The sequence below is a fragment of the Scophthalmus maximus genome, chromosome 16 (assembly GCF_022379125.1).
Source record: "Scophthalmus maximus strain ysfricsl-2021 chromosome 16, ASM2237912v1, whole genome shotgun sequence".
Classification (NCBI taxonomy): domain Eukaryota; kingdom Metazoa; phylum Chordata; class Actinopteri; order Pleuronectiformes; family Scophthalmidae; genus Scophthalmus; species Scophthalmus maximus.
This window is the reverse complement of record NC_061530.1, coordinates 18232019-18257250: the sequence shown is the minus strand read 5'-3', so window position 1 is coordinate 18257250 and position 25232 is coordinate 18232019. Positions and strand designations below refer to the sequence as shown.

General features: G+C 44.1%; 1 protein-coding gene across 6 annotated transcripts in view; it reads left to right on the top strand.

Annotated features, from left to right (window-relative positions):
* The window catches only part of sema4gb (sema domain, immunoglobulin domain (Ig), transmembrane domain (TM) and short cytoplasmic domain, (semaphorin) 4Gb), a 37565-nt gene that overhangs the window by 6851 nt on the left and 5482 nt on the right, over window positions 1–25232 (top strand). For 3 of the 6 annotated variants that reach the window (XM_047327814.1, XM_047327815.1, XM_047327816.1), the window contains 13 exons: window positions 4605–4844; window positions 14521–14669; window positions 15030–15092; window positions 15416–15514; window positions 15688–15781; window positions 16022–16135; window positions 16595–16749; window positions 19964–20139; window positions 21923–22061; window positions 22155–22377; window positions 22866–22981; window positions 23343–23497; window positions 25057–25118. In XM_047327814.1, the coding sequence (XP_047183770.1) occupies window positions 4700–4844; window positions 14521–14669; window positions 15030–15092; window positions 15416–15514; window positions 15688–15781; window positions 16022–16135; window positions 16595–16749; window positions 19964–20139; window positions 21923–22061; window positions 22155–22377; window positions 22866–22981; window positions 23343–23497; window positions 25057–25118 (1690 nt within the window). In that variant the 5' untranslated portion in view covers window positions 4605–4699. Of the gene's footprint in view, window positions 1–3872; window positions 4263–4604; window positions 4845–14520; window positions 14670–15029; window positions 15093–15415; window positions 15515–15687; window positions 15782–16021; window positions 16136–16594; window positions 16750–19963; window positions 20140–21922; window positions 22062–22154; window positions 22378–22865; window positions 22982–23342; window positions 23498–25056; window positions 25119–25232 lie in introns of those variants that run through there. The other 3 variants (XM_047327817.1, XM_047327813.1, XM_047327818.1) reach the window with 3 other exon arrangements.

Here is a 25232-nt window from a genome sequence, read left to right as displayed (position 1 = left end):
TTCTCATCAAAGATGAAATACCTCCAGCCGTATTTACCAGCAGTCATCTGGTCATAATTTGGAGGGCCCAGCAAGTGCACTAGAGTTTTCATCCAATCATATGGACAGTCGAGAGGGAAGAGGTGGATGCCAAAGTACATAAATGCCATGATACAACCTACTCCCCACATATCAACAGCTTCTGAAAGGGGGAGGCCCAAGACTACTTCTGGAGCCACATATGCAAGATTCTCTATGGCTTCTCCAACCTCCCCTTGGCTTACCGGGAGAGCCAGACCAAAGTCGATCAGCTTGATTTTGAATGGCTGATCCTTGTGATTGACAAACATTATGTTGTCAGGTTTCATGTCCATGTAAATAATGCCAATATTATTCAGGGCTTCACATGCCACCAGTAACTGTTGGGTCACAGGGCGAATTTCATTGAGACTCAGTTCTGTCCACTCTCTCTCCTCCATCAGGTTCCAAAGACTCCTGTCCAGCATTTCAAAAACCAGACAAGAGAGTTTATGGAACTGAAAATTCTCAATGAATTTGACAATGTTGTTTCGGTCAGGATCAAGAGCTCTGACTCTTTCTAACATTGCCACTTCTCTTTGAATGATTTCATTGTCATTTGTTTTGCGGATTTTTACTGCCACTACCTCGCCTGTGTTTAAGTCGAAACATTTGGCAACTTTGCCAAAAGTTCCCTTTCCATTAAAGCCTATTATTTGGTAGCTGGTGGTATTGCTTTGGAGCACATTCCGCACTTTTACCAGAAATGTGTGATATGAAGTAGATGGTCTATGGTCATAATCTAGGTCACCTTTGTCAATGGTGTCTTTGTAAGTTGCTGCTGAAGGTCCAGGTGAATTGTCAGGACTTGGTATGTAAGGGAATGAATGTTTATCTCTGGACCTCTCAGGGAATGAATAGGAACTTGCTGATTTCCTTGTAAAGCCAGAGGGGGCTGAATCATTATCAGAATTTAAAGACAGTTGCCTTGGGTTGGAATTCTTAGTGTCTGAATCTATATCACTCTCAATTTTGGCATCTTCAGCAAGCGAATGCTCTAAATATGAAAAAATATTTGATTTATCTAGATAATACATGGATGAAACATTCATGAACTTAAGGGCCATGTCTGTGTAGGAGTTGGTTTCCATTTCATCTACCAGGTGAGCCATTGTTGTAAAACGGTGATAAAGTGCTTCCCTGGGACAAATTCTCTGTTCAGCATTGGTATTCAGACAACATTTGAGGAGGTGTGAAAATGCCATCCTATCTTCATACTCAAGATCATCCTGATTTTCCAGGTATCTCTTTACTGCGTCCTCCAAATTCCTGGCAGAGTGGAAAAAACTCTCTGACACTTTTGACCTGTGACCAGTTACTTCCTCGTACTCCTCTGAAGTCCGTAGTCTCCACTCTGCGTCCTCATCAAAGATGAAATACATCCAGCCGTATTTACCAGAAGTCATCTGGTCATAATTTGGAGGACCCAGCAATTGCAAGAGAGTTTTCATCCAATCATATGGACAGTCAAGAGGGAAGAGATGCATGCCAAAGTACATAAATGCCATGATACAGCCTACTCCCCACATATCAACAGCCTCTGAAAAGGGGAAGCCCAAGATTACTTCTGGAGCCACGTATGCAATAGGCTGTGTTCCCTCTCCAACCTGTCCTTGGCTTACCGGGAGAGCCAGACCGAAGTTGATCAGCTTGATTTTGAATGGCTGATCCTTGTGATTGACAAACATTATGTTTTCAGGTTCCAAGTTCATGTGAATGATGCCAATGTTCTTCAGGGCTTCACACGCCACCAGTAACTGTTGGGTTACAGGGCGAATTTCATTGAGACTCAGTTCTGTCCACTCTCTCTCCTCCATCAGGTTCCAAAGACTCCTGTCCAGCATTTCAAAAACCAGACAAGAGAGTTTATGGAACTGTAAATTCTCAATGAATTTGACAATGTTGTTTTGGTCAGGGTCGAGAGCCCTGACGGTTTCTAACATTGCCACTTCACTTTGAATGATTTCATCGTCATTTGTTCTGCGGATTTTTACTGCCACTACCTCGCCTGTGTTTAAATCAACACATTTAGCGACTTTGCCAAAAGTTCCCTCTCCTTCAAAGCCCGTTATTTGGTAGCTGGTGGTATCGCTTTGCAGCACATTCGGCAATTTTACAGGAAATGAGTGATATGAAGTAGATGGCTTATGGTTGTATTCTACGATACCTTCGTCAATATCATCTTTGTAAATTGCTGCTGAGGGTCCAGGTAAATTGCAAGGACTGGGTATGTCAGTATATAAATGTTTATCTCTGGACCTCTCAGGGAGTGTATAGGAACTGGCTGATTTCCTTGTAAAGCCAGAGGGGGCTGAATCTTTATCAGAATTTAAACACAGTTGCCTTGGCTTGAAATTCTTAGTTTCTGAATCTACAACACCCCTAATTTTGAAATCTTCAGCACAGGAATTCTCTAAATATGAAACATCTTCTGATTCATCTAGATAATACATGGACGAAACATTCATGAACTTATGGGCCATATCTGTGTAGGAGTTGGTTTCTATTCCATCTACCAGGTGAGCCATTTTCATAAAACGGTGATAAAGGGCTTCCCTGGGACAAATTCTCTGTTCAGCATTGGTATTCAGACAACATTTGAGAAGGTCTAAAAATGCTATCCTATCTTCATACTCAAGATTATCCTGTTTTTTTGGGTATCTCTTTACTGCATCCTCCAAATTCTTGGCCGAGTAGAAAAAACTCTCTGAAACTTTTGTCCTGTGACCAGTTACTTCCTTGTACTCCTCTGAAGTCCGTAGTCTCCACCCTTCGTCCTCATCAAAGATGAAATACATCCAGCCGTATTTACCAACAGCCATCTGGTCATGATTTGAAGGGCCCAGCAAGTGTACTAGAGTTTTCATCCAATCGTATGGACAGTCGAGAGGGAAGAGGTGCATGCCAAAGTACATAAATGCCATGATACAGCCTACTCCCCACATATCAACAGCCTCTGAAAAGGGGAGGCCCAAGATTACTTCTGGAGCCCCGTATGCAAAGGTCTGTATGCCCTCTCCAACCTCCCCTTGGCTTACTGGGAGAGCCAGACCGAAGTCAATCAGCTTGATTTTGAATGGCTGATCCTTGTGATTGACAAACATTATGTTGTCAGGTTTCATGTCCATATAAATTATACCAATATTCTTAAGGGCTTCACACGCGACCAGTAACTGTTGGGTCACAGGGCGTATTTCATTGAGACTCAGTTCTGTCCACTCTCTCTCCTCCATCAGGTTCCAAAGACTCCTGTCCAGCATTTCAAATACCACACAAGGGAGTTTATGGAACGTGAAATTCTCAATGAATTTGACAATGTTGTTTTGGTCAGGGTCAAGAGCCCTGACTTTTTCTAACATTGCCATTTCACTTTGAATGACATCATTGTCATTTGTTTTGAAGATCTTTACTGCCACTACCTCACCCGTGTTTAAGTCCACACAATTGGCGACTCTGCCAAAAGTTCCCTCTCCATTAAAGCCCGTTAATTGGTAGCTGGTGGTATCACTTTGGAGTACATCCCCCGTTTTTACTGATGCTTTATCCATGCTCCTTCTCATTCAAATGTTTCCAAATTGCTTTTCAAATGCCTCTGACTTCACGCTGACTTCCAAAATCGACCTGTGTTATCCCCCTGCAGATTGAGATATGATAGTTGACTCGGTTAAGACATAGGCTTTCATGTGTTTGAGATAAAAGGGAAATGATGTCATCAACATTTGATCTCTGTATGATGTGTTCTGTGCAGAAGCTAGGCAGTGATGTCACAGATAACATCTGTGGTCCCTCAGCGCTTACAGGGGACTCACATGTACGCGTTGGGTACCACAAAGGGGGGGGGGGGCGCTCCAAAGACATGCCCTGTCAGTGAGCAGGAAAGAAAATTCCCCAACAATCACCATTTTACGGAAGTGCATAAAGCATGTCTAGCAGCTAGTCTGACACGCCTGGGAAAACCGAGAGCGAGAGAACTTCCTACATGCACTGGAAGCGGTTGACCAATCACAACAGAGTGGAGCCAGCTGGCCAATCAGAGCAGGCTGGGCTTCATTGGGAGGGAGGGGCCTTAAAGAGACAGGAGCTAAAACCAAGTGTTTCAGACAGAGGCTGAAAAGAGGAGCGTCAGGAATGGACAGTCTGAGGAAACTGATGTGTTTACTGACCATTAGCATTTAAACCATTTCAGTTAATAACCCAAATTAAAAGTATGAATCTGAATATGAGCTATATATAATAAGCCATTTAAAAATCATTTGTCAGTCACAGGGCTCATTTTTCTGCATCAACTATTATTTTTTACTTGTAATTTTTTGAATGGAGGATATTTAATTGTAATGGAATATTTCATATTGCTGTCTCAGTACTTTTACTAAAGATTCTGAGTACACAACAACTTCATGACTAATAAATTCAGTATAGTTTCCCTGCGGGCGGTTGAGTGTTTGTTCTGCAAATGTTCATTCTGTTTTAAACTGATCTTGCTGAAATCATTTGGTCTGCTGGATCATTTCTCATTGAGTTATAGTGTCTTCTGTTTATCTGCACAGACTGTTCTCTGCTGGGGGATAATCAAGGAGTCTGAATCCGCTTGCTGCTGGACCTAAGGATACACACTTCTCACACCCAGTTCTGTAAGTTAAACATGGGAGACCAGAGGTCAGTCCAGCCCATCCTGCTCCTGCCGCCGCTCCTGCTTCTCCTTGCCAGGCTGTCCAAGCTGTGGGCCTTCCCCTTCAGCCCATCTCTGGACTTGGATGTCACTCCCAGGACAACGATCTTCGTCAAAGGTGAGGGGTAAACAGAGTTTCTACGTCAGAGGTCTTCAGACTGTGAGGCAATGATACGGTATTAAGTGAAACGTGCATGGCAATGCTCTGAAAAAAATGAAAGGTTAGTTATTGTAGTTTGATCTGATGATATATTAATAACTTATTTTTCACTTCCACTTCTATCCCTTCCATGTTGCCTTTTTGACTCTTGCTGCCAATTTGTTAAAAAACGTATAACTCGCTGATCCTATGGCAACATGGTACTTACTGTTTACATCCCAAATGCATAATGGGAATTGTAGTTGCGAAACAAGGGCAAGATAATTATCCATTTTAGATGCGTCCACGCAAACACAGGAGCACAGGACCACTGAGCCCCTCACCTCGCTGTCCTTATTCGACGCTGCTGCAGCTTCCTCCTCCTCCTCCTCCCCCCTTCCCGGCTGAAGAAGTGGCACAGTTTTCAAAAAAATTGGCCCCGAAGACAGCTCCTTTACGCTCCGAGTTATTAATCGCCTCTCTCAAGCCCTGTCCTAGATCACACGGCACAGCAAACACTTCTAATGAAACAATAGACAAGAGACCCATATAAAGAGAGGACCTGTCCTGAGCACAGTGGACCTGATTAGTGTCCGTGCAGAAAATACTGCTGAATAGATGCATTGTGGTGCGAACATACACACACAGACATACACACACACACACACACACACACACACACACACACACACACACACACACAACCTGAAAACTGTATGTGTTTCTTCCCTTACCTTACCCACCACACGTCCCACCAGCTCACCTTTGCCCTCTCCTCTCCTCTCCTCTCGCTCCCCGTCACTGCGGCAGAGGCTACAACTGCAGCTGCAGCGAGAAGGGAAGGGAGAGGAACTCCGGCGCTTGCGGACTGATCGGAAATAGCTCTGCTCTTACCTCCACTGCATCTGTCTCCACACCTCTTGAGTATTATTTGAGGACGGTATTGCTATCATGCAATATCGTGAGAGAACTGTCGAGAGTGTTGCAGTCTGAGGGATTTTGCCACTTAATGGTCTGAATCACATACATCAGAAATATATCTTACAGAGGAGGAGTCGCGTTTTATCATATGCTGCTTTTTTTTCGAAGCAAACAGCTAGAGAGAGGAACTCGAGCTCCTTCGCTTCACAGTGAAACAACTGATTTGCTGTGCTACACAAATACACAAATACGGATTGTGGCTCGTTACTTTTACAGCTACTGATGTGGAGCTGTTTACTGCAACCATTGGGAGCCGCTGGCACTGGACTGATTACTAATATCACCACCATTATTTATCAGCCAAATGAAAAAAAGATGAGCTCAATTATCTCTGAAGAGTTCATCAGATAGGGGCAGCACATGTGAGTCATGTAGCTTCACTAAGTCCTTTGTGAGAGCATCGTTGTCTCTTCCGAATAAATCTTAATGCGTCCGGCTATTTATTTGCACATCTCTGACTCCGACTCGGATCATAAATCATACGCACTCTTCTGAATGCGGGCACTCTCTGTGCTGCAAGCCGGAGCCGGTCTGTCGTCGGAGGTTTTAGTTTTGTCTTTGCCCTCGCAGAAAGTTGTCCTTGACCTACTTTCTAATCACCATGGGGAAGCGTGTCAGTGCATGTGAGGGTGTAGGGTGGGTGCACGTGTGTCAGCATGAGTTTCATCAGTCCTCCATGTGTGTGTGTCTGAGTACCCCATGTGTATGAGGGTGTGTGTGTGTGATATTTCGGCGTGCATTTTGTCACATCATGTGAAATGTGAACACGTGCACGCCACTGTCACTTTCCCCGTGGAGACACATGTCACTCGGCAAAGCTCCCTGTCATGGAGACGACACGTCTGCCCGTGTGCACTGCTTCATATGGACGGAGTATGTGGGTGTCACTACCGAGGGGGAGACGTTGTGGGAGGATTTATGTTGCGTTTCTCCGCTGGGGTGATGGGGCGCTCGCTAATTTACAGCGTGCTTTACAGATGGCCCGCATAAGTGGGAGTACAAGGACACGCTGTATCAGAGGGAGCTCAGGTTGATAAGACACGGAATGACACAAGATGATTTCATGCACTCCTGTATGGAAATCTGGAGGACCCGGTGTGTCGGATGAAGAGGGATCCTACACACTGCACATTGCAGAACATTGCAATAATAATAATAATAATAATAATAATATCTAAATATCTGAATATATATTTATATTTAATCAGCAGCGAGTTGGTAAAGTAAATCATGATTCTGGATTGACATTTATTAAATGGACATGAATTAATGCTAATCAATGTTGTTTTACAACTTTCATCGAGAAAGTTGTAAGACAGCCTTAGAATCCAGCTTCAACAGGCAGATGTGACGATTAGATCCAGTTTGCCTCTCCCAAGAGGGAGACTTCGCCATGTTCTCAAATCTGTTGTTCGTCTGTCCGGCGCCCACACGGCCTCTTTCTGCCGCTGCCACCAGACCTGAAGTAATGCAGTTGTGAAATATTGATGCACTGTAAGTCGTCTGTTGCTTCTATGACGAGCCGAAAGAGCAGAGGAGGAAGAGTTTGCTTCATGTAGTACGGTAATTACACAGATAGAGAGAGACGGTGCCAACGATGGTTCGCCAATCCACTGTTTTCAGCCAAGTCTATTATTGTCTGAGCTAAATGCCTGAGCAGCTGCATCTACAGTGTGTTGAGCAGAGAAAACATAGATTATTTGCTCACTATATCAGCTCGGCCTCGGCCGCTTTCACTGAGGTTGTTTCATTTCTATGTGTGACAGCGTTTGTTTGTCCCTCCTATGTGCTGACATTTCATTGCTTTGAATTAACCAAAGGACCGTTTGTGTGTTGTACTGTATGTGCGGGTTGGCGTTTCTTCTCCGAGATGAAAGTTGTGGATGTCTTTCGTCTTCCTGGACGAGATCAGAGTCCTACGAAGGTTTTTTTGCCGCCACTTTGAAATAATAACAAGTGACCTGAGCATCACATATCACAGCAGCACCAGCATGAGACTTCTACTTGATTTACCCATTAGGGGTAAACTTTAAGTTTGCAAATATAAATATTCATGGTAGAATTCAAATTCTCATTTTGAAGGATTCGTTCTAGACCCCGCCCGATATGGATTTTTTTTTCTTGAGGATGATACTGATATAAGGGAGTAAAACATTTCCGATATCGACATATCGGCAAACAAAAATTGTTGTTATCAAACCCCATGAACATTATTATAAATAACCATAACAACTTCTTATAACCTAAAGAACACCTGATTTATTCCTTAGTCGAAAGTGGAAACTACTAATCCAGCAATTTACATCATCTGCCAATGTTTGCTTGGCTACAGCGTCTGTATTGGCCCGTAGTAATTGCTATATGCGCGATAATAAACTTCCAGATGCGAAAAAACGATGGACTGTGCATATATAAGACAAGGTGGTGAAGTGGTTAGCACTGTAACATCGAACCCCGCTTCGTGTGTGGAGTTTGTATCTTCTCCCTGTGCCTGCATGTGTTCGGTCTTCCCACAGAACAAACACATGCGGGTTTGGTTAATTGGTGACAACAAATTGCCTCAAGGTGTGAATAGTTGATTGTTTTCTATATGTCCGCCCCGCGCTCGGCTGTTTGGCTCCAGCCTCCCTGTGAATCTCGAAGGACAAGCGGCTAACAGAACGGAATAACGGAGGGAACACCGTTCACTTCGCCTTCTATTCTCACCAGTTGTGTATTAATCGCATAGGTAATGCGGAGTCACGTTCGCCGACTCTCCTGGGCCCTGGTGAAGAAACGAGGGGGATGCTTATATAAGGTGGACAACAGAGTTGACGACAGCTGACAGTTCTTACACTGTCCGAGGAAGTTAAGTCAGTCTTTCCTTCCAGCATTTGTCCCCAAATCTTTTTGTAAGCGTGTGTGTGTGTGTTTGTGTCTCATGCTCAAACATACAGTGGATTTACCATCTATCTCCGACTCCACATGGAGGATTACCAGTATGTCTGAGCGTCCGTGTGAACATTCTGGACACGCCACCTGTGACGGCTCAGCGTCGACACACACACACACACAGACACACACAGACACACACACACACACACACACACACACACACACACACACACACACACACACACACACACACACACACAACACCATCTCCTCAGATCTTCTGACTCACTGACGATTTCTTCACTCCTTTTCAGTAGACACATGAAGTGTGTGTGTGTGTGTGTGTGTGTGTGTGTGTGTGTGTGTGTGTGTGTGTGTGTGTGTGTGTGTGTGTGTGTGTGTGTGTGTGTGTGTGTGTGTGTGTGTGTGTGTGTGTGTGTGTGTGTGTGTGTGTGTGTGTGTGTGGTGCGTGCGTGCGTGCGTGCGTGCGTGTGCGTGAGAACCCATTGGAAAAAAATGGCAGATGTTCCTAAGGGGCAGTTGTTCACACACACACACACACACACACACACACACACACACACACACACACACACGCACATGGGAGGACAACATTTAACAGAAACCAGCTAACAGGCTGTATGGCCCCTGGCACACTTCAGCACTCTGTTGACTTTCCACATTGATTTTTGTAGCAAAGCACAAGGTACAGTGTGTGTGTGTGTGTGTGTGTGTGTGTGTGTGTGTGTGTGTGTGTGTGTGTGTGTGTGTGTGTGTGTGTGTGTGTGTGTGTGTGTGTGTGTGTGTGTGTGTGTGTGTGTGTGTGTGTGTGTGTGTGTGTGTGTGTGTGTGTGTGTCTGTGTGTTAGGCGAAAGGAGAATGAATCCAGGACGTACATTCGTCAGGTGTACAGCAACAAGAGTCATAATGAATACTAACGCTGTTCCTCATTTTGTTATTCTGTGAATATGCGACTCTCTGCTCCACGTATCAGCTTTATCATTTGAGTTGCCAGTTGTCAGTGTTGAGTTGCCCCAAGTGGCCAAAACAAATTGGATTAATTTCAAATGGAAGAGAATTACAAAGTCAAGGACATCAAAAGCACAGTCTCCTTTAGTTTTAAGCAGATCGAGGGGCTACCAGTAAGGCTTGATCCGAGGGCCAAAAGATCGTACACCACTAGGGGTTAGGGTTTGGGTAGATTTCAGCCCAAAATTGACTTGGTTATTGGTTGTTAAAGTTCTTTGACTTGGTTTAATAAATAAATTGGGCCACGTAAATAAAACTGACATCCAAACTGAACTGGGGAAACAGGCTTTCATGTTTCGGCTTATATAGAAACCCATTTGTTTAGACTTATTTGGAAAATAACACTTGGAATTAAATATAAACGTAAATGATCTTCTGCCTACTTCATGTTGTTGTGTCGTTCTGTCCACACAGAGTAGAAACTCTACAATAAAAGTTCCGCAAAAAGAAGGAGACACTTTTCTTTTCTTGTATTTTTTCCCCCCACACGTAGCCGACAGTAATTGCAGCCCTTCTGTGATCCAGGTTTAACTCACCGTTGGTTTTCTCTTTTCCTAAAGGGGGTGTGTGTTGTCACCAAAGATCGAGGGGCGTAAAAAAACAACAACGCACCTCCCCGTGCCGGGGTCTGAGAGCGAGGCCGCCCTGCCGCCCTTGGGGCTGGGGACATTGCGTTCGTCACCGTAGTCCTTCTCGTCGGCCACTATTTTTACAAGATAGGAAAAAAAAAACCCAAGGCTGCTGGTCAACTCTTGGATGACTCACATGGTAGCGAGTCTCGTCACAGCCCTGGGCTTCCTTCGTGTTTGCGTAACTCTCCTTTAAACATCAGCAGAGATGTGTCCTCGTGAGGAGGACAGCGTTGTCTTGTGCATTATTATGCGTGATTTTGTGCATATTGTTTTTTTGGTATTTCTGTTTCACCCTCTCGCATCTGTGTGTGTGTGTGTGTGTGTGTGTGTGTGTGTGTGTGTGTGTGTGTGTGTGTGTGTGTGTGTGTGTGTGTGTGTGTGTGTGTGTGTGTGTGTGTGTGTGTGTGTGTGTGTGTGTGTGTGTGTGTGTGTGTGTGTGTGTGTGTGTGATGGTGCCCGGTCTGCATGAACCCACCCCCCAGCGTGTCCTGACCTCTGGTTGTGTCAGAGGAGCTGCTCATTGCTCACTCAAATCTTCACTGTCTAATGTGAAGATTTCATTAAAGCCATAATTATACGCAAATTCTACACGTTGGTTTGCTTTATATTCAAACTAGTTTATGTTTTCTAGTAGCACTAACAGAAAGTGTTTTTCCTGAAATTACCTCTTTGCTGCATAAAAGACATTCGTGGTCGTTAATTAGCTGCAATTATCATGAGGCCGATAATTATTTCTAAGTATGATTAAAGCTTGGATGAAATTTCCTGGAAAATCACAAACACATATTTTTTTAGTAACAGATCTCAAAAATATGAAATCACTAAATCTGGAAGCCTCTAGGTGATTAATTATAATTACTCTCCAACTGCGTGAGATGCAGAGGCTTTTCAATATTTACACAAAGTTGCTCAAAATTTATGTTTTTGGGGATTAATGATGTTAAAATACTGTTGTTGTTTTTTTAATGTCACCACTCTCAAAAAGGTGCAGAGTCGATTTTTGGAAACTTTAGAGGAAGGTTTCTTCTACAAGGAGTTATGCAAAATATATATATATATATGCAGCTGTCGTGCATATTATCAGTTTGATGAGCATGACATCGCCAGTATGGTAATAACCTAATTATTGACCAGAAAGAGAGTCCCTGTTGTTGTCTGGCTGTCAGTGACGGAGCCGGTGAGGAAGGAAGGAAGGAAGGTGGGCGGGAAGGGAGACGGCAGTTTGATTCTGGGCTTCATGGAGAATCGATGGGCACTTGCAGCGCCGTCATCAGCCGGTGCGCCCAACATGTGACAGGTCAGACACGCAGCGTGTCATGTGGGGCAGACAGCGTCCTCCATGTGATGATGTGGGAAAAGCGTTTAGGGCGTCTTGTATATTACGCAAGATGAAACTGTCATGGGAGACTTTGCTGTCGCCCTCATTATCATCGCGGCCGTTATGAATCAGAGCAGTGAAAGGATTAGTAATACTGTCGTTCAAGATATTAAATGATGTGTGTGTGTGTGTGTGTTTATCTTCTGGTATCTTTGTTTTGGATAAGACAGGAATTCCAGTTTCAGCTGAGTGGATCCTTTAATTGGTTTGACAGCATCACCTGTGATTAGAAACAGAAGGTGTTTACACAGAACTCTTTAATTTTGTTTTTATCTCATAAACTCATAAGCATAAACCAATGCACATAGTCCTAAACAAAGATTTCCACTGCTGGATCTTGAGACAATGGGCCCGTGGGCACAGACATCTATTTTGTGTCTCTTTGTAGTAACGTTGCCTCTTTGCGGCCATTTTTGCATCTTTGTAGTTGTTTTGTTTCTCTCTGTTGTCTTTTTTTAGTCTGTCGGTTGTAGTTTTATGTGTCTTTGTAGTTTTTTCCTCAACTTCCCAACCACAAAAAGTTAACGGTCCCGTCAGGGGACGCCCTGGACCCTGTGGGACCCTGGACACATTCAGATATACTTTTTTAGGCACCAACTAAAATGTGTCACGCAAAAGCCGGTGACAAAAAGCGGTCAGGTACCAAAAAGTTGACACTCAGTGCTCTATCACATGATATTCTTTGTTTAAATACTTCCTGATTTAAAGGGGAACTAAACCATTCATGCCTAGAATCAGTTTACTAGTCACGGGAAGCATGAGTCACTCTGCGAGATCAACTTCATATTGTGTCCTCATAAATAAATCACATACATTTAAAAATTTGAATAACTTTAATGGCCTATTATTTGTGTATGTTGGTCTCATATATTCAGGAAGTGGCCACATTTTGCCACTGACGGATTTAACGAGCCATGAAATATAGAATAACATGCTGGCTAATCGTGTACATACGTTCAGCGGTTACTGTGCGAACGCCCTGGCCGCCTTCTCGCTCCGTCTGAAGTACGATGAACAGGAGGACAGATTAAGTGCGACAGGCCTGCGGGCCCTCACACCGCTGCAAATCAATCTGCGAGGAGAGACAAATATAGGTTGTCTTATTACTGGGAGCTGGAACACGCCTGTCAACCGATTCACGCCGGGAGGAGGAGAGGAAGGAGGAGACGGTGGAGATTAATTTGCCCATCTCCAATGTTGATACCTTCAATTACTCTGTTGTTCTCGAATGACAGCTGTTCTCGCCGCATGTGCGCGTTCCTTCTTCTGTGTGTCGGGTTCATTCTAATCAGACATTAATCTCTCACTTTTCATGCAAATCAAAGCTCGGCGAGCCGACGGTACTTCTGCTCTGAGGGAGATCTACACCCACGGAAAAAAAAAAAGGAAAAACAACAGTGTCCTCCTTTTCTACTGTCCCACAGCGGCAGATCAACCGACCTGCCCCCGTTTCTGAGGTGCCGCACACGAATTGAGTTCAGTGCACCAGACCAGTTGTTTTGTAAAATGTGAATAGCGTCGCTAAAGGAAAAAGAAAAACACTATACATTGGAACAACATACAACTCAGTGACAGCTCCAACCCTAGTGTGGCCCACTTACTGTGTGAACCCCCCTCCCCCATCACTCCCCATCGCACACACACACACACACACACACACAGCAGGGAGGATGATGATGATGATGATGATGACGACGACGATGATGATGATGATGATGATGAAGCTGTGGCAGCACTTCTGATGCGTTGTGGCAGTACTGGGGCACAATTTCTGCTGGATGCCCTGAAATGTTGCCTCCCCTGTGCCCCCAACCCCACATTCTCTCTCGACAGTCCTCTCAGCAATCACTCCAGTGATACCCCCCCCCCCCCCCCATGCACCCCCCCCCCCCCCCCCCCCCCCCCCCCACACACACACACACATCGCTCACAGGAGTCTCACCCTCATCTAGTCACGCTAGGCGTCCTCATGCTGTTTGGCGTTGTGTGGACTTTGACTTTAGGTTTGGTTTTGATATCAAAATGTCCCATTTGCATATGTTTTTTAAAAATATAAAATAAAACCACTGACATTAAAAACATAAACATCATAATCATAAAAACCTTCATATTTTCAACAGTTTTATTTTGTTAAATGGAAATTTAAAGAAACTCCCATGTTTATTGTTTTTGGAGCACAAGCAGAAGCACAACGACCATATCTCATTTAAGTCACGTAAAATTTGTAAAATGATTTTCTAAATTGTTACTCCTACAAATTTGTGTTGTAAGTCCGTAAAGACTTGCGGCAGACAGATAAAAAACAAAAATCCAAATCCATGAAGCGGGCTGACTCAGGACACAACTAAGGATTATTTTCATCATCAGTGAAACTGCTTATTATCTTCGCTTCTGCAAAAATCAAATCAAAAATAGTTTGAAAAAACTAAACTGCCAACTCAGTTTCCATCATCACATCGTGAAATGTCTCGTTTTATTTTCCAACCATCTGCCCAAGACTCTCAGTTCATACTCATATAAAACAGAGAAAAGCAGTTGAAGAATAACTTACATGATATAGTCAATGTTAAGGAAATTCTTTACAGCTAAAACATAACCAGATGAGAGCTCCTACTTCTGTCCTGTTGAAACAGGCTCAGGCCAAAACGTCAAAACTCCTGACGCCAAGTTGAACTGTTGCCTAAACTATTAAACTATTAACCCGGGACCGAACCCCACACACCAAAGACTAGAACCTTTGTTGTTGGTCATGTGTCGGCAGGTCTGCTGGGCAGCGCTCGCTTCAATGGCTCCTCCGGGAACTACAGCACCTTCCTGCTGGAGGAGGAGGCCGGGCTGCTGTACGTGGGCGGCAGAGGAGCTTTGTACGCGCTCAACACCTCCAACGTCGCCACACCTGCAAACTCCACGGTGAGTGTTCACCAAGACGCTGCGAGCCACGTCGCCGCCAGTGTTAACAAAGAAACGGCAAAGTGGTGTTTTTTCTCTTCTTTTCTTTCCCCTCCGCATCATCTAAGTGCTTAAAGAGGACAAACTAATAATAGCCGTAAGCAGATGGAGCAAATCCCGTGTTATTCCAATTTCATGGTTATCGGATCAAATGCACCAGGCGTTTTCCAGGAGAGTTAGAAACTCTGAGAAAAAACTCAATGTGCTGTCCTTCTTTTTCTATAATGTCTACGTCTGTCCAGAGATCTATTTTTCTATTTTCACCCCTCTCACTTACTGAGCTATAACTGACTCGCCCTTATTACCCCCTGTTGTGTGCAGATTGATTGGGACGCCTCCCCCGAACAGAGGAAGCAGTGTCTCAACAAAGGCAGAGACAACCAGGTACAAGGCTGCAGCTCCACGCCATTATTATTCAGCCACTTACTTCTCTCTTCGCGTCTTTATTTTTCCCGAGTGCTTATCGGAGAACAAAAATGAAACACAATGAAAGAATAATCCCTCTCGGTTGCTCCTTAATCCGCTTCTCCTGTGCCCCCGAGCAACCAAACTGGAAGTTGAGCATTTAAAGTAAAAAATACACTCATTTAATAGTTGCATGAAACAGCCCTTTGTGCATGAAGTGGATTGGCAGGTCACTGTTTTCCAAAGTCTTAAGTTTTTGTTGAGGCAGAAATAACCAGTTTCTCTCTCTCTCGACTCTGCAGACAGAGTGTTACAACCACATCCGCTTCCTGCAGCGATACAACGAGACTCACCTGTACGCCTGCGGCACAAACGCCTTCAGACCCCTCTGCGCTTACATAGTAAGAAGAAGAGCTTGTGTGATTTTAATTAACCACACACTGCATGAATATAGATATTCAAATGAATGATTATGGATCTACAGTTGTCCCTGCTCTCTCTCTCTCTCTCTCTCTCTCTCTCTCTCTCTCTCTCTCTCTCTCTCTCTCTCTCTCTCTCTCTCTCTCTCTGTCAGGATGCACAGCGCTTCAGCTTCTCCTCGGGTTTCGAGGAGGGCAGAGACCGGTGTCCCTACGACCCGGCCAAGGGGTTCACCGGCCTCTTCGTGGGTATGTTTCCCCCAAAATGTGCATCTAACCTCAGCTTGTGTAGCCACAGCAACACATGAACTCCACTGAAATCCGGACATTTTCAGTCTCGGGACAGTGTCCGGAACTTGTCCTTTCAAGACTTGAAGGAATTAATTCAAACATTCTCTTGATTCAGTTTTAACAGAATCCATTCATCCTGTTCTCTTTCTTATTTCTTTTTTTCCCCGTGCTCCGTTTACAAAACCCGCCACTCATCAGACGGCGAGATGTTCACGGCCTCTCAGTACGAGTTCCGCAGCTCTCCAGACGTGCGCAGGAACTTCCCCTTCCCCACGCTCAGGACCGAGGAGGCCCCGACCCGGTGGCTTCTGGGTAAGTGCAACTCCAGAGAAAACACATTATAGGAATAAAGGAAAAACAGGGTAGTAACTGCAGTCAAACACTTGTTCATACTTTCACTTACACCACTAAATGGTCCATTTGACATTTTGCTCGACACTTTTTTTATCAAAGATCTTTTGCTTTTACAACAGAAACGGAATAAAAATCTCATTAAAATGCTCTGCATTGCAGCTCAAATCTTTAGTTTCCAAGGAGACACTTCCTAGGCTGCTAATAGGTCTCGTATGAGTTTGTGAGTCTGAGCGGTGTGTGTGTGTGTGTGTGTGTGTGTGTGTGTGTCCGGTGTGTGTGTGTCCGGTGTGTGTGTGTGTGTGTTTGTGTGTGTGTGTGTGTGTCCGGTGTGTGTGTGTGTGTGTGTGTGTGTGTGTGTGTGTGTGTGTGTGTGTGTGTGTCCGGTGTGTGTTTGTGTGTGTGTGTGTGTGTGTACAGAGGCAGATTTTGTGGGCTCTGTGCTGCTGAAGGAGAGCGTCAACAGCTCCATCGGGGACGACGACAAGATCTACTTCTTCTTCACGGAGAGAAGCCAGGAGCAGATCGCCTACCCGAGCCAGACCAAGGTGTCCCGCGTCGCCCGAGTCTGCAAGGTCAGAGAGAGGGACTGACCTGAAGCGTCAATAACCATAATCATATTTACTGGCTTCACTGGGCTTAGGAAGTTGATCCTTTAAAATAGAAAGAAGGCTTGAAAGGCTTGTCATTTGAAGTGTGGGATTATTTAGTGTAAATGGATTTTTTATGGAGACTTTCTCTCTCTCACTTTCTCGCTCAGCTGCCGTTCTGCTCCGACAGTCGTTTCAGTGCTGAATGAACCCAGCGGTTGGCCGTCCCCAATCTGCCACTGTTGCCAGGCAAACTACAAGCCCACCAACCTCCACCCCCTGCTTTTATTGCCATCTCGCCCTCTTCCTCTCCTCCTCCTCCTCCTCCTCGTCTTCTATTTCCCACTCACCTCATTTCACTTGTGATCAGCATCTCCGGTCTAGACAGCATGCCCGGCAACAGTTCCTAGAGGTCCCCTCTTCTTCCCTTTTTCTCTTCCTCTCTTTCTTCCTCCATGCCGTTTCTTTTATCCCATTCACACTGGTGTAATCACCATCACCGTATGCTGCTGTACTGAAATCACTTTTTTCCTTCCTTTTCTTTTTTTTTTTCTTTACAGAAAAGTGCCTGAAATTATGTTCAGAAATAATCAAATAAGTCATTCATTCGTTTGAACACCTTTGTTGAGACTGTGGAAAGAATTAGCATGAAAATAGATGATAGATTTGATTGGATGTTAGTTTTCAAAGTCCCATCAGAGGGCGACCAATCAATGGGTTGTGATTCTGGCAGGTAACAACTTGACTGCCTCTGTGTTTTTCTAGTTTTGCACCATCTGGAAAGTGATTATTCCATAGATTTATTACTTAATTTCTTGTATCTGATGTTGTCCTGGAGCTGCTCCGCCACAATTTATAGCCCCTGTTTTGTGACACTGGAGAACGTAACATGTCTGGCTTCATCTGTCTATGTTTTTAGATTAATATTAATTGCACATTTATTCAGAAATGGCGAGAAGGAGCGGTATCGCTGGTGGAAAAGGGAGGAGAGATTTTAAAATGTCTTTTTTCCATTGAGGAGGTTTAGCTGGATATTGATTTATTCATCAATGCAGTTCACATATTTGAAATATAGAGGAATTTTCATAGACTACAACAACAACAACAACTCTAGATTAATTCATTCTCGGGGTTTGGATTTTATTTGAGCACAGGAAGTTAAGACTTCACCTTGTGGGGCAGCAGCCTTCAGATCAGGCCTGATTAAAGTGAAATGTAACCGTTACTTTGTCCGACCTCGCAATTCCCTGTCGTGACTTCTACGTAAAAGTGATGAAGGCGTTTATCTGTAACAAGTTCCAAAACTGTGAGGGGCTTACTTTTATTTACTTTGCAGCCGTCAATAGCTCCTTTATTTTGGAGCTTTTCATGCTCGAATCCTGCTTAGAAGTTGTTTATAGTTTGTTCCTTAACTTTATTTCCACATACAGACATTGAATATAGATTTTTTTTAAGCTGTAATTTTGAAAAGATCCTCTTTCTCTGACGTTTTAGCATAGATTTGCTGAAAATATTCATTCCCAAACTGTATTAACACTTTATTTATTCATTTACACTGAAGACTCCCAACAATATTTTTTTTTAAAAGGAAATGATTCTGCAGCTATACATCTTGTAATTATATTTTTCTTTTCGTCGGATGGTTCACATTCATATGCATTAATGCTCAAAAAGTTAACATACAACTGCGGCCGAGTAAATAATCTCTGAAAATGTTGCTCACGTAAAACGATTTCAACTATTTATTATATCATCCCATGGCTCATGTCCGTATGCTCCTCCCTGCAACTAAAAGAAGTCATTTCAGGATGGACTCCTCTCTTCCTCGGCTCTGTGGAGTTTTGGGAGCACTCGAGAGTGTAATAACTCTGAAGTAGGCCACGGCGTCGCATGCAGATGTCGAGCTGGGTCCCCGGCCCTGCGTTTGTGGCGGCCAGACACCAGGCTGCATGGTTGGAGGCAGATCTGCTGATAGTAGAGCCTCTGGTCTGAAAGCCACTGAAGACTTGCCATCTTTGCGCTGCCGGACTAGTTGCGCTCTTCCCTCTTCTTCCGACTTCCCCTGCGATCGTGACCTATTTTCACAGAGAAGGATGTACGCGACATGAAAACGAGGCCCTTTCAGTGATGCTGAAAAGCAGAAGTCGCTGCCGTTCTGACACTGTTCAATCTTTAGTTACGTATGTCTCCAAACAAAGAAAGATGTTATAACTCCATCATCTCCACCAGGGTTCATTTCCCTGCTACGCTTGGATTCCCTTGCGATTTGCGTCGTGGAAGCCCAATTAGACCCAGTCGCTTTTCTGATTGACGTAGACTGTGATTGATCAGTGCATCCCCGTGGCTCTTTTCCACAATAATAACTTGGCATCCATCTCCATCAGGAAACTTTTTATGTTGTTTTCTCCGGAGCATCCATCTCACCCCTGCTTCTCCAACCTCTCTTGCCAATGGCAACTCCCCAGAGATTTTTGTTCTGTGCAAAGAGTGAACCTCGAGAGTGGATGCATTTGTCTGCAGTTCGTTTCTCTCTCTCCGTCTGATTCTTATGCCAAAAATATTGAGTTTTATTATCGATGGAAGTGCTCCTGGTACGGACATTTTTTGTTTTCGCTGCTTTTGTGTTAATGTCAATTTAGGCTGCTTTGTTTTTTTGTGTGGGAGGCGGAGGCAGGCCGAGCGACGGATCTCTGCGAGAGACATAAACAATGAAAAATGAAGAACCATAATTTAATTCTTTAAAAAAAAAGCAGAGTCGCCTCATCTCTTTTTTCCCCTCTCTTTTAAATGAGGTGTGCTAAATTACTCTTTAAGAGAGAGAGAGATTTCTTGCAGCTTTGCCTCCCAGTGCTGCACAAATGCAATTAGAGCAAATGTGCTTCAGTAGGTGTACTCGGAGTTACACGGCTAACATTTCAGCCCCACTTACATAAGACATATCTTTGTCCTTGCCTCATCTCTATTATGTGCGAATCATGATTCCTGTCGTTTTGTAGATGCATGTGTCTTGTTTACAGCCATTCTCGTCAGTGGTCTTGTGTCACTTTTATTACAAGTCACAGATTAGTTGCCATTGATGTGTTTGCGACATATACGAGAGCGCGGGAGGATTTGTGTGATCATATGCCAGAATATATATATATACATATAAGCTCACGTGAGCATCCACTGATCCACCCGCTGTGTCCTCTGTGTGCAGACTGACTGGGGTGGCCAGCGGACCCTGCAGAGGAAGTGGACCTCCTTCCTCAAGGCCCGACTGGTGTGTTCCGTCCCAGAGTACGAGCTGCACCTCAACGTCCTGCGCAGTGTGTTCGTCCTGCAGGGTCGCGACGCTCACAGCAGCGTTTTCTACGGCGTCTTTGGCCTCGAGTGGTAAGTGACTATACGTTAAATTCTGCCACGCCAGAGATGTGACTTTGGAGGGATACGTTTATGCTAAACCTCTGCCAGTTTAAGCCATATTTTGGTTTTTCATTGACAGTTTTGTCAATTTGTTTAGATTATATAAAGGTATGTATTTTTAAAAAAAATCTTATATTTAACACCTCTGGCACTTCTTATGTACAGTACAGGGTTTATTCATTGGTGTGTCTCTGACAACACTAACAAATCCCTTCAATGGAACTAAAACTAAATCTTAAATTTCAATTTTAATTGAAAATGTTGGTGCTTTGGACACATTTTAGTGACATTTTACGGAAGTTCTGTATGTGACGGCACAAATGTCCGCAAATGTTGCTCCGGACATTTTCTGGAACTTTCCCTGCCAGCGCCCCACGAGTAGAATTGTTCAGCAAATGTCCAAGTGAGCCCATGTGAGAATACAGAAGGGAAATTTCCAGAGAAAAGCAAAAACACATCAGCTTTCATCGTCATGTCCAAACTCCGGAAAATGTCCGGAGTCTTTTTCTTTTTCGGACATACTGTACATTTTCTGGAGTTCAAACAGCTTTGTTTAGTCAGACAGAAGAAGCATTATTGTATTTGGCTCCATTTTTATAGGATAAACGATTGTATGCAGAAAAAAATAAGGATGTCAAACCAAAGGTGAGTCGTTGTCAGAGCAGCCGAGCTGCCGTGACAGTGTCAGGGGACGACGACTGCTTGTCGGGAAACCTGGCAGCGATGTGAGTGAGTGTGTTTTTATGCTGATATGCCGAGTCATGCTGCATAAAATTGTCCCGCGGGTGTGTAGATTCTGTTGGAGAGGATTCCATCGCAACAAGGTCGAAATACTGTTCCCCTCTCACTTTTCTTCCTTTGTGGATAATCGCGCTCTTTGTTCACTGCAGCAGCCGTAGCCTTCTTTTAGTAGAACATTTCTTTCTTCGTCTTTCTCTGTGTCTCATCTTGTCTTTCTGCATGCTGGGTTTCTTTTAAAAACATACACCTGTGCGAGTGGTAGTCATCACCGTGCATTAGGCTCAAGTGTTCCAGAATGAGTAAGCCCCCCTCCAGCTACGCTGCTCCCACAGTTTTGGAGACAGATTCTGGTTTCACTTCAATCTCATTTTTCTCACTTGAATGCTTTTGAAGGCTGAGGTGGGCACACAATGGACCCAAGAATGTGACGCAGGCACCCCCCTCCATTACTAATCTTACCTTAAAGGCTTGAGATTAAGGGTCACCTGGTTCCCGACTCGCAACTCACGCCGTTGTTCGGTCGGTTGGACGAATCTTTTCTGTCACAGGTGCTCCAGCAAAAGCACAAATGAGGTTCCATCCGTGACTCACGGGGGGGGGGGGGTATTTTAGTTACGGTGAGTGTGGTGTTGAAAAAATCTGCAAAAACAAATATTTCCTTCGGAGGTGGATGATGGGAATAGCTCCTGAAGATGAAGAGGGGAAATTACACACCTGTCGGTGACACCACTCCCACGTGTCCGTGCAAGACAAATAAAATGATTTTCCAAGAGGAAAATGTGATTGTGGAAAACAAAACTTCACCACTTCAACACCCACGGCTGTCAGGGAATAGAGGAAGGCCTCTCGGTAGCCCTTTTCACCTGTCAGTGGCCACTGACGATCTGCCATGTGTTTGAAATTCGATCTGGGTGGCAGTTGCTCTTCAGACAATAACCTCTCAGTGTTTATTCAACGGTGAATCATTAATCCTGAGCGTGTCCTCTGGACGTGGCGGGCTATCGTCTTTCAGGAAGAATATCAAAGCGTCTGCCATATGCCAGTACGCCTTTGCAGAGGTGCAGAAGGTTTTCGACGGGCCGTACATGGAGGCGCAGGACTCAAAGTGGAGGGAGTACACAGGGAAGGTGCCAGAGCCGAGACCTGGATCTGTGAGTTGCATTAATTAAAGCCACTTTGTTTTTTTACGATTATTTATTTAATGTCCTGCTCTTTCAACATCTTCATTTTTCTCGTATGTGCAGTGTATAACAGATCTGCACCGGTCCCAGGGCATCAACTCATCTCGAGACCTCCCCGACAGTGTCCTCACCTTTGCCAGGAGGCATCCGCTGATGGCCAGCCAGGTGCACCCTGTAGGGGTGCGCCCCCTCTTGTTCAAGCGGAGTGTCAACTATGTCAAGATAGTCGTGCACAGGGAGCCGGCACTGGATGGAAACATTTACACCGTCCTGTTTTTGGGAACTGGTGAGTCAGCAACTTCTGTGAAAAGACCAAAACCAACAATGCAATGATCCTACTAAGTATTTTCTGTGTTGACAAAGCCTGATGTAACTTATTAGTTTGTGGCATCTCTGCATTGTTGTGCAACCAAAGCCAAAACATCCCGAATAGGAGCGCTGCCATCTTGCGCTGGTGTCGTCATTTGGAGCCCGAGTCGGCGCAGCTGTCAAACATGATGTTTATTAATCCACAACTAGAAATAGTCACATACAAATCACTATTTACTCTATTTACGGAAAGCTGCGGTGCCCAGCTGCTTCAGGACATGACTGAGCCTTCGGAATAGAAATGAAGAGACTTGGGGCTGAGCGCCAGAGAAAGGATGACCTCCCTAGTCAAAAAAATACAGAGAGATGGCTCCATGCAATGTTCATTTTCATGAGGTTAACTCCTTTTGTACTCTTCAGGGTTTTTCTGGTATCGTTTTGAAAAGGTTGTGTGTTTTCTTGCAGACGACGGGTGGTTGCACAGAGCCGTAGACATCGACGGAGAAATGCACATCATAGAAGAGCTGCAATTGTTTGATAAGCCGCAGCCCGTAGAGAGCATGGTCATATCCTCAGCTCTGGTATGTGTTCATGTTTGCAGAATTGAATGCTAATATAATTCATGGCGTTTAAATGGCCTATTTGCGACGTAAATGACAACATGATAGATTATTATGTTTCTGGCTAATAAATTGACTTGGTAGAGAATAGAAATGGAGTGTAAACGTGCTGTTGACAGTCAGTAATGTAGAATATTTAAATTTTTACAAACTGCACGTGTAAGTTAAGTGTTTGGTGTAAAGCTAATCTGCAGCGGGCGGGCAATGGAAATTTCTTAAAAAATATCCAAATCCATTTAATAATTGATGATTAATCAAGAAAATACACTGTAATTTTTGCCGTTAAAAGAGCAAGGTGCAAATAAATGTTTTTGTTCCATAGCGGAGCATCTATGTCGGCTCCCACTCCGGAGTCGTGCAGGTGCCGATGTCGGCCTGTCGGAGATACACTTCCTGTTATGACTGCGTGTTCGCCAGAGACCCGTTCTGTGGCTGGGACGGGACGGTGTGTCTAGAAATAGCTTCACGTGCGCAGAGGTGAGGGGGAAACACAACAACACCCGCACACACACACACACACACACACACAAATAGCAAATACAAGATACATGTAGACTCAAGCACAGATTTTCCAGTGTGGAGGCAAACGCACAAACAAGGCTCATGGTGTTATATATGCAAGTTTGCCTGAGTTACAGAGATTTGACAGGAAACCAGAAAGATAAACTTGCCCTGCTCCATTGTAAATCCTGAGTCTATTCTTCCCTAAACCCCCTCTGCAGTGCCACCTGTCAGTTCTGCTCATTACCCTCCGTCACTGCCTCTCGTAACTCCTTTTTTACGTCTTCCTTTTTTTTTCTCCTTCTGCCTTTGTGTGCGTTCGGCTGAGAGTCTGAGAAAACAAGAGTGGCCCCCTTAATTGAAAAGTTTAGAGAAATTAAGTTTAGCAGGTGCAAACACGACAGTCAAATAAATTTAGTGAACTGTTGAGAGACTGTATTAGCCCATTTTAAGATAATAAACCGCCAAACAGAAATGAATAATCAGTGTTCATTTTTTGCATAACCCAACCTTTTTTACTTGATGTTTAATTGTTCCTCCAGGGCCCAACAGTAATCCTGGAGTCTAATCCATTATTCATACACTTTACTCAACCGCGCACATGTTTTTTTATGAAAGCAGGTCTAAGACAATGTGGTCGACCTCAGTTTTTCTCATCAGCTCTTCTCAGTTCTTCTGGAGTGGGAAGGTTTGAATTTCACACGATTCTCACCCCCATGTCTAAAAAGCAGATTTACAGTATATTTTCGCTCTCACACACTCAAACATGCACATTGCCGTGCCCCCTTTCATTTGCACCGGGGGCTGTTTGTGCCCCTTCTCTTCATTCACTCTGCATGAATGAGTAGCAGACATCTTAATCTCCGTTACCGCAGCGGACACATCGGCCCCTCCTGTGGATTTGTTTTCTGTCCTGCGTCTGAGGAAGCAGTTCCCCCTGTTTCCACTTAATTTCTAGAGCAATTAAATCACTTTTGTTATTGTTCTATAGAGGAATGTGAACAGTCTGCTCTATAGTGTTGGAGAACAGAAATATGGAGAGAAAGTAAAAATCCTGCAGGATTTTTCTTGCTACCATTCTGCACTGCACTGGATTTAAAAAAACAAACATTTACGTATGCTCCCTCTGCCTGGAACCTTCTGCATTTACAGCAGTTACACTGCAAAAAATTCGGTTTTCCTCCTGTCAAAATGAAACTAGTATTGCTGCCAAAACGTAGCCAACAACAACAACCCCGCCTCGCTTAGTTATTGTTTTTAATTGGTCTTATGGTTTTAGAAAGCTTTTGGTGCCATGAAGGTTGTTTTCAGGATGAAATCTTGATTGTAGAAAAGTTTTATGTGATTTTATTACCACAATTCTGTTGCTTGTTTTGTTTTATGTCTTATACTACCTAAAAATGTTTCTTAATCTCTGCCCGTCATGGCTGTGACTCACCTGAACAGAGATGTGTAATCACAGTGAGGCGAAAAAAGAAAGACAAAAAACTCAATGCTTCATAACCGTAACTGATTTTTAAATCATCTTATTTCAGGTCAAACCTAACCCAGGATATTCTGAGAGGGACCAGAGGCTGCAAGGAGAATTTAGGAAACGGTATGTTACAACCACACGCACACGCACATGTACACACACACACTGTACTAAATCCATTATGCTTTTAATTTTGAGAAAGTGTAGTACTTAGCTTTACCTTCCATTCACTGTCTT